Source organism: Haliotis rufescens, unplaced genomic scaffold, assembly GCF_023055435.1.
Source record: "Haliotis rufescens isolate VD_foot unplaced genomic scaffold, xgHalRufe1.0.p SCAF_4, whole genome shotgun sequence".
NCBI lineage: Eukaryota > Metazoa > Mollusca > Gastropoda > Lepetellida > Haliotidae > Haliotis > Haliotis rufescens.
Genome location: NW_025964112.1, coordinates 30392340 through 30404725, shown reverse-complemented (window position 1 = coordinate 30404725; position 12386 = coordinate 30392340). Strand labels below are relative to the sequence as shown.

The window sequence follows — 12386 nt, the reverse complement described above, 5'->3', positions numbered from 1 at the left end:
GTATGATAGGGTTAGCCACTCAACTTCTTCTTTCAGTAAGACCTCACATGGCTCTTTCTCTGTCAAGAACAAGCAGTAAATGCATTAAGATGTAATGCAGGATAAGTATACAAATATAAAAAATATCTACATTGAAAACACAGTATGTATATCTCCTTTCTACCATGACTAAATAAAACACAAACACTTTGTTGTTAACAAATATATTGAGTGACGCAGCATGGGTTTAGTCCCCATGTCTGTCTATTTTTACAAAATATGGCGCTGTAATATGCTCCAGCAGTTTGTTGACAGGCATTGAGAGCATATAAGCACGGCAACTTTGGTAAGCTTACATGAGGTGGCCACCCTTAAAAAAAACTAAGCAAAGCCTTTGTTCTACACAGTAAACTTACATGAGGTGGCCACCCCTAAAGAAAACTACCGTATTTTCTTGAGTAAAGTGCACACTATTTTTCCAAAAAACACAGCTGTGTAGAAGGGGGTACGCATTATACACAAATTAATGAGTTTTGATGTTTATTCCCCCATGGAAAGACATTACCGCGAGCACGTAACACCGGAAATACCATGTCAACAAATCCATACTGAAGTACGCAAATTAATCATGTAATTACACTGTCTGGCTATAAAAAGTGTTCTTTGTATATCTGGACTTATGTTTGTAACTTATTTTATTAATGTTATTCAAAATTCCTTTTAATATTGTTTTAATTAATTTCGGCGAAATCGTGTGTGAAGCGATCGGAAAATCGCACAACCCACCGTTATTAACAGCAACCACGGTCAGATTACCGCTATTGACGCCTTGAAAGGAACTTTAGTTGACAGAGAATGGATACATATATCATAAATGCCATACTGTGACTCCTTAAAAGTCATTTTTGTTGGACGATTCGATGTCAACACGTAATTCTCGCGATCGCGCGATCACGTGCACGGGAGCCTTGACGGTGACTGGTCAGACTGGTTCCATGTAAAAAATAATACCCGGCAATAGCGATCAGCTGCTTCGCTTAGGGTTATAATTATTTTTAATATGTTTAGTAAAAGCTGCATCTAAATTAACAAGATATTGGAATATATTATTCCTGATAAAAAAATAGTTTCAGATACCATTTTTGCCGATCCTTGCATTAAAATCCTATAAAGTTATATCATTGGGTGTGTCTTGACCAAATCACCGGTAGAAAACGTGTGTACAGCTGATTGCTGTGTCCGGCTTAGTTTACGAGAAAATACACAAAGTAATCTTAATCCCTGGATATAAAACAATGCCTAGCAGAACAAAAAATACAATTTAAACGGTAAATCAACATGTCTGGTGATTTTTTATCTCAAATATAGAATTTGTACTGACCAAGTTTCTCATCACCCGTTTGTTTGCCGGACTTTGCTAAAGGGGTACAATGTGATTTTTTTTCTGCGCTTTGTATTCGAATATATTTTTTTAGGGGGGTGCGCATTATACATGGGTACACACTATACTCAAGAAAATACGGTAAGCAAAGCCTTTGTTCTACACGGTAAACTTAATGAGGTGGCCACCCCTAAAGAAAACTAAGCAAAGCCTTTGTTCTACACGGTAAACTTACATCAGGTGGCCACCCCTAAAGAAAACTAAGCAAAGCCTTTGTTCTACACCGCACTTCACCATACTGACGTCATATCGCTCATTGTCACAAAAGATATGCCGTTACAGTTGTATATAGAAAAGCACCAAATTCCAAGCTCTCTGTTTTCCCCAAAATTTTAATTAAATTCTCTTTCTAGATTTCTATTGTGTTTTCTACATGAAATGTATTGCCACACATCCTTTGAATGTTGTTGTAATTGTAGATATAATTATTTGAATATGCCTACCGACAATGACTGAAAAAAGTACTTTACTATGAATATTAGCTTCCATGGTGATGTGGCCGTCAACTTCGCTGTTTCAATCAGAGGGGGTTTATTATTGTGATTTATCAACCTCTGATTGATCAATCAGAATCAAGTAATTTCCAAATTCATGGTAGAATTGTATATGTCTCCTAGTAAATCGCAAAGCCAAATTATCAGTTAACATGGTTCTCATGGTTGTAATTTGTAAGAAATTTCTCAAATTAAGACCCCACCATGCCCTCCCTATAGTAAATGAACAGTCCCTAACTAAAAACTAATGTTCCTACAAAAATTTTTTTTGAATATAACTATCTTTCATCCTCCAACAGCAAGTGACAAGTGACTTTTGTGTCCGTATGTCAATGAAACTGTGTCAATAATATATGTATGACGTGTGTTTACTTGTTATGTATTTTATGTCAGTTATGAGATTAATAAACATAGGACATATCGAAATGCTTATAACAAACTACGGTTATAACGAAATAAAATTAGTTGCCCCTTTGAGTACGTTATAACCCTAGTTTACTCTATTTTATACAAAAACATTATTCCTTGTTTGATTTATTGAATTAGATCAGATTAATCCTGATTACGCTACTGAACTCTCTGGTTCAGTGGCTCACGTGCACGCCTCAGCCAATCACATGAAGGTCTGTGCTAAAGATGATAGAAGAAGCATTACCCTCAGTGGTCATCGTGTATGCATTGTTTTCAGTGGGGCATGATTTTAGTGACAATCAATGTATTTACTGAATAGGAATGTTCTCTTACAGACTGAGCCACCTCTGAATACTCCAGAGAACAGAGAATATACAGCAGAAATCATGTTTGAATCCTTCAACGTTCCGGGGCTCTATATTGCTGTTCAGGTAAGGCCACACATTTTTAGTTTCATGTTTCACTGATTTTGTCCAGTTTTTCCACACAAGGTCAGTCAGAATAACAATAGAAATAAATGGCAATCATTTAGAAATTGATATGAAAGCCAGGGAGTTAAAACTGCAGGTGGCCTCTTGAATCACTGATAGTGATGTCAACACAGAAGTTATATCTGACATTTTGTATTTGTATAAGAGGGTCTATATTACTAGCGGGATACATTATAAAAATAAATATTTGTATGTTTAATTTATTTCTTAGACCAACTGCTTTTCAGTAGGGGCGGCGTGCCCATGAAACGAAAAATAAAACGTGTGTCCTGAAAAGACCCAAGTCATTTGCTGCAATTAGTGATGGGGAAAGTTATGTGCCATGTGCAATGCCCGCATAATTTTATTAAATGGCACATAAAAATATACAGTAAGAGGCCTGCATAGGCAGTAGTTCTCTTACCTACCTGCACCACCAAGTTTAAGTTGACTGACCTATCACAATTAATTTTATTTCAACATTCAACCAGTGAAACTACGATTTTTCACCATCTTTGTGTACACTACCACGTACATTCATACAAATTCGTTCAATTTTTAATTCCTCAAAAACTATAAAATGATTATATCTGATTTGAAATGGTTACATCATTCATTTTGTCAGCGCAATTTCTACCTACTATGGAATCTAGGTCGGATGATACCATATTATGTTTGTGAATAGTGCACTTTTTGTAAGTATATTCTATTTGAGTATTGTGCATTGTAAAACTCCATTGTAAAGCTTCAGATGAATGAACATGCAGGAGATAACATATCAAATATCACTAGTCATGATGATTTACCATTTCAATTGTATTTCTTGTCATGCTGGACATTGTTTAAAATGCAGAGATTAGGAACACAGTGTGTAATTGTCTTGTTAACTAAGCCGGAAATAGCAGTCATCTGTACATACATTTTCTTCCAATCTACCTGTGATTCAGTTAAAAGATACCCAATAAATATCACTAATAAGAAACTTCATACAATAATCGGAAGAAACAGTGTCTGAAACTATTATTTTATTATTCCAATATCCAATATTCCAATGTTATTGTATTTGGAGCTTTAAATATATATTTTAAAATAAATATAAAATCTATTTATCCTTCATTACTCCTTGATGCACTTACTGCATCGAAGCTACAGGGGTACAGTCACAGTAATTTACAGGCGCAATGTTGTTCCCGCCATTTTGTTTCTTTCCCGCCATTTTTGCACTCACCACGTGGCCACGTAATTTCGTGTTCTGCGTTTTGAATTCTTTCTTTGGCTTGGGTAATACATTAAATTTATGTATTTTGTTTTTGGCGTGCTTAAAGCCTTGCCTTTTCGCTACCTTTTAGCGTAATTGTTTGCTCTCATAAACATCAATAAAATACAAATTCTCTTTCAGATTAAATCCTCCTTGGGGCACTTATTGCATTTTCCTTGCTCAAGAAAATGGCATCAATGTTCGAGGATGTCAAGTCCCAGCTTCAAGAGGAGCTGCGGGCGGGGCTTCCCCGAACGTCAGCGTCGGATGCGGCCGCGGGGCCTTGTGGAATGCCCGGCGTCGGCCGTGGCAGGCTGCTTTGGCCCCAGGGACGACTTGCGTCCGGGCTTCGGCTCCGGTTCGCGATCGATCCCCAGCGGAGGGCCCTGGTGGAGCCGGAGGCTTTTCTCGAGCCCCAGGCTTCGACCAGTGGATCCATGCCCGTGAGCCAGGTGGGTTCCCTTGAACCCCCAGCACCTAGGGACCGGGACCCGGTGTCGGACTAGGGACAGTCGGAGACCACCTTCGGCTCGGAGTCGAGAGATGAGGAGTGGATGGAGGAGGGAGGGGATGACTCGGAGGGTTCAGGGAGCTTCTCTTTCGCATCCTTGCTGAGGCATGTCCGGGATAAAATTGTCAAGGTACTGCCTCAGGTGGCTTCCCCCATGCCCGTGTCAGATCCGTCTGAGTTCCGCCTTCCAGGGGACGCTTTTGCTCCGAGCAAAGCACCCCAGGTGCGGCTCCGCATTTTGACCTCACTTGTACACGAGGTCATTGATCCCCTGCTTTCGGGTGCCCGTAAGAAGTTCGATCTTCCTGAACTTGATAGGAGGTACCTGTTGGCAGAGGACCGTGACATCGAGGTGCCGGTCGTGGACGAGTGCGCTTGGACCTCGGTGACCCTGGGAGGGTCTTTGACCTCCAGCTTGGCTAAGGCTAAGGCTAAGCAGGGCAGGCGGAGTTGAAGGCTGCTTACGTTTGCTTCGAGGAGCAATATCATAATGCATGCCAACAGCTCTGTATTGCCGTCCACTCGGCGTACCTGTCTGCGGTGCAGCGGGAGCCTGATGGGGAGGGGCAGTCCGACTCTTCAGAGTTGGCTGGCCAACTCACTGAAGTTCATAGCCATCTGGCGGATGCTATTCGTAGCTGCGCCTCCCATATGATGTGAGCAGTCATGGGCATGCGCCGGCTGTGGATGTCCGTGTCTAAGTACTCAGTGCCACACGCCAAGAACTACTTGCGCTCCCGTATAAGATGGGTTCTACCCTCTTCCCTGGGGCGCAGCAGGTAGTTAGGGAGGCCGCTGTGCTCTATGTTTCCATCAAGGACTCTAAGGCCTTGTTGGAGGTGCCTAGCACCAAATTTTTTAAGCGGGCTCCCCCCCTTGCCTCCTCCTATGCCGATGCGCCGGATCAGAAGTCTCAGGCTGCTTAGAAACAACCGCTTCCTTCAGGCAAGGGCGTCAGGATGGGTAAGAAGGGCAAGGGCTGGGGCAAGACTGCAGGCCGGGGCCAGCAGCCTTTTTGTGGGGCTGGGAACCAAATAGCTCCTATTCGGCCCCAGGTTGCCCCACAGTTACCAGTCCTAGGGCTGTTGACTGTTGTATTGGGGTTCATTGCCTGAAGCCGGAAGTTCCCGTGGGCGGCTGACTCTTTCTCTTCCTGTCGGAATTGGCGAAGGTGTCATCCAATCCCTGGGTCATGTCCACACTCAGGGAAGGCCACTTGCCTCAGTGGAAACTTCTTCCGCCACCCTTCTCCGGGATAAGGCGCACACCGGTGCCCGCTAACCGAGAGAAGGCAGACATACTCCATGCCGAGATCGTAGCACTGCTAGACAAAGCTGCTATCGAACCGGTTCCAAAGGGACAGGAAAGCGAGGGCTACTACTCGACTTATTTCGTCACCAAAAAAGACGGAGTGTTCAGACCTATTCTCAACCTGAGAAAATTGAACAAACTCATAGAGGTACCGTCCTTCAGGATGGAGACACTGTGCTCAGTGATCTCTGCTGTAGAGACCGGGGAATGGCTGACGTCGATGTACCTATACACGCCGAGTTCAAGAAATACCTGAGGTTTTTTTTCGACGGGAGGTGTTATCAGTTCCAGGTTCTACCCTTCAGGATCTCCACGGCCCCGATGGTATTCACCAAGCTGATGTTGATTCCTGCCCAGGTGGCCAGGTCTAAAGGTCGGTTCTGTCATCCGTACCTCGACGACTGGCTGCTACGAGTGATATCTCATCATATGAGTCAGATTGCTACACAAGAGGTGTTAGACATTCTGGTATCTCTAGGGTGAATAGTCAACCTAAAGAAGTCAGATCTGAACCCTGCTCAGACCCTGGTCTTCTTAGGGGCGAATTTCAACACAGAGAGCGGACTTGTCTCCCTCTCACAAGACCGCATTGTCAAGGTCAGGAGTGTAACTTCACTGTTCCTTCTTTCCACAAGACACACCGCTCGCACATGGCTCCAGTTACTGGGCAACATGGCCGCAACAGTGGATGTGGTTTGGCGAGCACGTTTGCGAATGAGACCCATTCAGCAGGGGTTACGTCGGTTATGGGCGAACTCGGAGGATCTTGAGAAGGTTCTCGTGACCCTGGCGTGGCTCATTCCACACATTCAGTGGTGGACCGAGGACGGGAATCTGTCCCGGAGGCTCCCCCTCGACACTTCCGTTCCGTCTCTCACAGTTCAGACAGACGTGTCACTCTCCAGCTGGGGAGGCGTTCTCAACGATCACACTGCCTCGGGACTGTGGTCCCAGCAGGAGATCGCGCTGCACATCAATGTGCTGGAACTGAGAGCGGTCAGGTTGGTGTTCCAACGCTTCTTGGATCTGCTTCGTGGCCAGGTGGTTCGTCTAGAAATAGACAACCAAACGGCGATGACTTACATCCCGAAGCAGGGGGGAACGGTGTCTCCGTCACTTCTCCAAGAGACGTGGCAGTTCCTCCTATGGTGCGACCTTCACGCTATCAGGATGATACCTGTTTATCTCCCAGTGGTGGACAACGTCCGTGTGGACACTCTGTCTCGCCAGATCCTCGCTCCTCACAAGTGGATGCTCGACCCAGGGATATTCGGGATTATCTCCCGATTATACGGGTCGTTCCAGGTGGATCTGTTTGCGTATGGGGTGAACCACCAGACACCAGTGTTCTGCTCCCGAGTCCCCAACCTGAGGTCCTCTGATTCCCAGGGTCCTTTCTCAGCTAGCCACTCAGCCTGCACGGCTTCTTGTGCTACTGGCACCTCTTTGGTCGGCGCAGAGTTGGTTTCCCGTAATACTCAGGTTTCTGGCTCAGCCTCCTGTTCTATTACCTTTACGACCGGACCTCCTATCCCAGAATGGGGCACTCCACCCGAATCCCAGGATTCAGTGGGTGGCTTGACCACTGTCCAGAATCGCCTCCAGAAGAACGGTATTCCTGCACGACTTGCAGACACAATACTGGCTTCGACAAACGTTCAATATGTGGATAGATGGACCTGCTATGCGTGCTGGTGTGTCGATAGAGGGCTTGCAGATCCCTTTTCTGCAGATCTAGTCTGTTAGAGTTCGGTGTTCTGTCCAATCACGACTTGATGCCGGCCTGGCCGCATCGACAGTCAGGGGGTACTCAACAGCCATTGCGGCCTTTCACTTCCCTATCGACGGGGCACTTCTGGGTGCGCACCCTTTAGTGCAGCGCTTTTTGGCAGGCGTGGACAGGATCCGACCGCCTGTCCGGCGGATCAGTCCTCCTTAGGACTTGTCAATCGTTCTTGATTGGCTGTCCGGTCGTTCCTTTCGGGATCTGTCATCTCTCTCCATTCAGCTGTTGAGCTGGAAGGCGACGTTCCTTGTGGCGGTGACGTCAGGTAGACGGGTAGGCGACATTCACGAGCTGACCGTCTTTCACCGGGACAGAGTCAATATTCGCCTACCGGACTCTTACCGTCCCAAGGTCGCACACGCTTTCCACGTGACGGCTCCTATCGAGCTACCTGCTCTTTCACAGCCTTCCTCGTCGGGGACCTCTGCAAGACATGCTCATGTCTTGGATGTCCGCAAGATTCTCAAGGTCTTTAACAGCAAGACTAAGGATATTCGTAAGGATAACCAATTATTCTGCTGTTACGGCGGTGGGAAGGGTGGCTCCCCTGCCAGCAAACAATCTATTTTGCGGTGGATTGTTTCTACTATTTGTTCGGCATATAAGAACAAAGGGAGGGACCCCCTGAGGGGTTGAAGGCTCATTCGGTTAGGGCAGTGGCTACGTCAAAAGAGTATGCCGCAGCTCTGCCCATTGAGGAGATCTGCTCTGCGGCTATTTGGAGCCGGCCGAGTAGGTTCATCAAACATTACCAAATCGATAAACACTCTAGGGAGTGTGCTCGGTTCGGTCAGTCAGTTCTCCGCACTGGGCAGAGTTCTATATCTCTAGCCGATTGAGTCTTCAAGATTTTAGAATGTCCTCTGGGTTTCTTGGCTTTGTAATGCTCCGTCTCCTCTCTTCTCTCCGAGACTGACGATTCTTGGGTAGGCACTACTAATCGATAAAGCACTCGTTTTGCGCACAGCACTCGCTCGATCCTACAGGACCCTAAAGCCTGCCTAGCTAGCAGGCGTATTGTCCCTTGTGATTGTTGTCCCCGTTATCACTTGTACAAAAAGGGGGGGGGGTGTTTTTGAGTTTTCACTCGCTTTATGATAGCCCATTACTGAGGCTTTTTCATAGCAAATGGTCTGACCACGCCCTCTCTCAAGCCCCCACCTCTCGACGGTGGTGCCTCACAATAAGGTGGGTTCCATTTTTTTAATTCTCTATCATCATGTAAAACGATGTGTTTATTTATGCTTGTTGCAGATGGATGCCACTTCCTTTATTTATCTTTAGGAGTCTATCTTGATGCAATAAGTACCCCAAGGAGGATTTAATCTGAAAGAGAATCGTACAAACCTGTAGAGGTTATGGATTCTCTGATGAAATGCTCCTTGAGGCGCGGCCGCCCTCCTCCCCACATTCCGTCAGCTATGAGACATTGGAAAAGTGATTTGGGTGAGAGTCGCTCCCCTTGGCGTGTGTCGCCTGTAGAGGGTGAGGCCCCGCTGGGGTGGTCATATATCATACAAAAACTTTCTTTTATTAAGGAAAATGGTTACAACTATGTCATGTAGATTTTCTTGAGCAAGGAAAATGCAATAAGTGCCCCAAGGAGGATTTGTACGAGTTTTTGAGTTATATGTTGCTTCCCGCACTTTGTGGTTTTGCCACATAGTTATGTTTTGCCACATTGTTATGTTTTGCTTAAACAAATCTGGTCGGGGTCACCCCTTCTGTCGTGATTGTACGACGCCCTGTAATTTCACAACGCAGTGCCGATGTTGCAGTCATTCGTCGCTGTGCTCCTTCAACTCGATACCAGTATCCAGGACACACTTCACTCAACGTACTTGTCGACCCCCTGATATGGCTTACAACTCTGAGATTGCTGTCTCTCTACACTCTCGCCATCACCTTTATCAACAAGGGGACAGGTCTTCCGTCTCCTCAGCCATCTACGTTGGCCAGCTCAGCCGAGCTACCAACACCACATGTATGCATGGTACAACCACTCAACCAGACGCCTGTCGCAGTCCATCCATGCACAGCTGATGGAAACGCTAGACCTCCGCTGCCAACACGGCTGTCGCGAGGCACCTAGTTTCATCGGCCCCTCGCTATAAGAACGATAGTGCCTATAAGGCGTTCAGGGGATGGAAAAGATCGCCTTCCTTCGTACGGTTTGATCTTTTAGACTACGACACCTTCGTATCTTCAGCCTTGGCTACCAGACACTACGTCAATTTTATACTTCATCCCACGACCGTTCCATCAACCCCTGTTGACTACTTGCCTAGTATCGTGTTGTCGTCCTTCATAGTCACCTCGATATTAGTACAGGAGCGCTTTTATGACGCTCAGGGGATGGAAACGATCACATTACTTCGTGCAGTACGGTGCGATCTACCCGAACCACAGTTTTACAGATTTCCTCATTCTCTTCTGGACATATTGCCTCGACTTCCGACTATCTGGTTACGTCGATGCCTTAACGATCGATTGTGAAGCTGGTTTATTTCGTCTACATGGGGTTTGGTTCGTAAGCGAGCACACCACTCGACGTATCGTCCCGACAGTACACGATCGGAAACCCATGTTGCTGACTTTTCAACTTTGCAGTCTTGTAGACCTCATATACCATGACTTCCGGCTCTTCCACTGCCAGATATCAACACCATTGGCACAGCAACAGCCTCGAGATAAAAGTGCTTATCCAGGACGTCACATGCTGGCAGAGAATTCTCGGTCACGCCCTGTTGATCATGTCCACTGACAACATCACCATAGTGTGGTGTTTGAGGAACCAGGGTACTCTCCACGCTTCTTCCCTTCTAAACCAGACCCTACGCTTCCTCGACTTGATGGTCAGCCTGCATTTAGCATTTAGCCTATAAATACCTCTCTGAATTGAATCTACAGTGGGGCTTTCTACAGTCTTGGGCACACTGTCAGCCTCTTGGCTCCCGTCATCTCATGCATCGGCATCTGTAATAGAGGAATATGAGACATCCTGCGAGTCAGACACTCACCTCAGCCTGTCCCAGATGACAAACTGGATGGCTGATCGTCTTGTGTTATTTGGCCACCTCCAATTGGGATTCGGAGTTCAAGCGCCAGCTCCTTCTTCTACCGTGGTCGGCTTCATCTCCGTTCAACAAACAGATCTACAATACCCATGCGTAGGCCTCGAGTTATGCTCAAGGTGAAACATCCCTGACTGCTCTGGAGTATGTGTCCCAGACCTCTGTGCATCGCTCCTCCAAGGCACCTCCACATTGGCTGTACCCCAAAAAGCAGCTCCCACTTTTGGTGGCCAACTAAGATATTCTGCTTCAGAAAAGAGCCATAGAGATTGTGCACACCCCAACCCTATCACCAGGGTTCTACTCTTACATGTTCCTTATACCAAAGAAGGACTCCAACAACATGTGGATGATTAACAATCTCTCAACAAGTGCTACCTGGAGCATCAACCTTACTTCCGCCTAACTACCTTGAGACTGCTCAGGACCAGAATCAATGCTTATGATTTCCTGATCAGAGGTTGTATACACCTGCATCCACAGACCTCCAGGAATGAAGTCAACACTATATCATTATGGTTGCGCACTATTGTTCTCAGGCTTAGGAAATTGCCAACTTGATCCACCAAATGGTAACAATCTTTACGAGATCCGGGTGGTTGCCTCTACGATGGCTCTACTCAGTAATTGTTCTGTAAGAGCCATCATGGAATAATGTTTTTTGGAGGTCTGACACTGTCTTTGCAAGCCACTTACCTGAGGAATGTGGCCTGGGAAGATGTCGAAGGAGTTCTTAGTTTTGGTCCTCTGGTCGTAGCCCAGCAGTTCACCAATCCTTGTTGCCATTTTCCTCCTGTTCAGAGCCAGCCTTACCTACCCATCTTGCACAGTGTTTGCATGGCCGACAGGGGTTATTCTGCTTACCAACACTTGGCTTGGTAAATGAGTTTCTAGACTTAAGCACATGCTAATATCTACTGGGTCCTGCATCACATTTCAATGAAACAACTTCTTTCTCAGCTGGACCCCTGTAGCTTCGTTTTCTGTCAAAAGTAAGCAGTAAGTGCATCAAGAAGTAATGAAGGATAAGTGTAAAAAATATCTAGATATTACAAATAACCATAAGCTTAGCACTTTGGAGTCAAGCATGATATATGAATCCATTCTGTCAACTAAAGTTTGTTTTAAAGTGCCAGTAGCCATTATCTTATCATGGTTGCTTTGAATGACAGTTGGTGCAATCTGTCCTGAAAAGTACACACACGATTTCACCAAAATAAATGTAAACAACATTGAAATAAAATTTGATTAAAACTAATGAAACAGATTACAAACATAAGTTTAAGTATATATTGAACACTTTTTATTAGATAGTGTAACAAAAGGATTATCTGTCGTATTTCAGTACAGACGTGAAGATGTGCTATTTCCAATGAAGTGGGGAAAATACTGAAATTTATGGGAACCATTTGTTACCCTGTTGTGTGAGATAAAAATGTTTTTACTCAGCAGCAATGCTTTTCATGTTCGAAGGACCAAGGCAAGCTTATGCCATACCATGGTGTGGGTTGTGCGGCCATCATCCGTACGTCAACAATTATTTCAAACGATTTCTTCTTCTGAACCACTAATTGGAAATTAACAAAATTTGACTGGAAGCATCCCCAGGTGGTGGGAAAATCAAATTGTACAAATGGTAATGCTGGATCCC

At 45.4% G+C, this 12386-nt stretch overlaps 1 protein-coding gene across 1 annotated transcript in view; it reads left to right on the top strand.

Moving 5' to 3' along the window:
- Positions 1-12386, top strand: part of LOC124119868 (actin-related protein 3-A) — a 47005-nt gene that overhangs the window by 19078 nt on the left and 15541 nt on the right. Inside the window, exon 4 of the mRNA XM_046482534.1 lies at positions 2661-2756. Coding sequence (XP_046338490.1) covers positions 2661-2756 — 96 coding nt within the window. The remainder of the gene's footprint in view (positions 1-2660; positions 2757-12386) is intronic.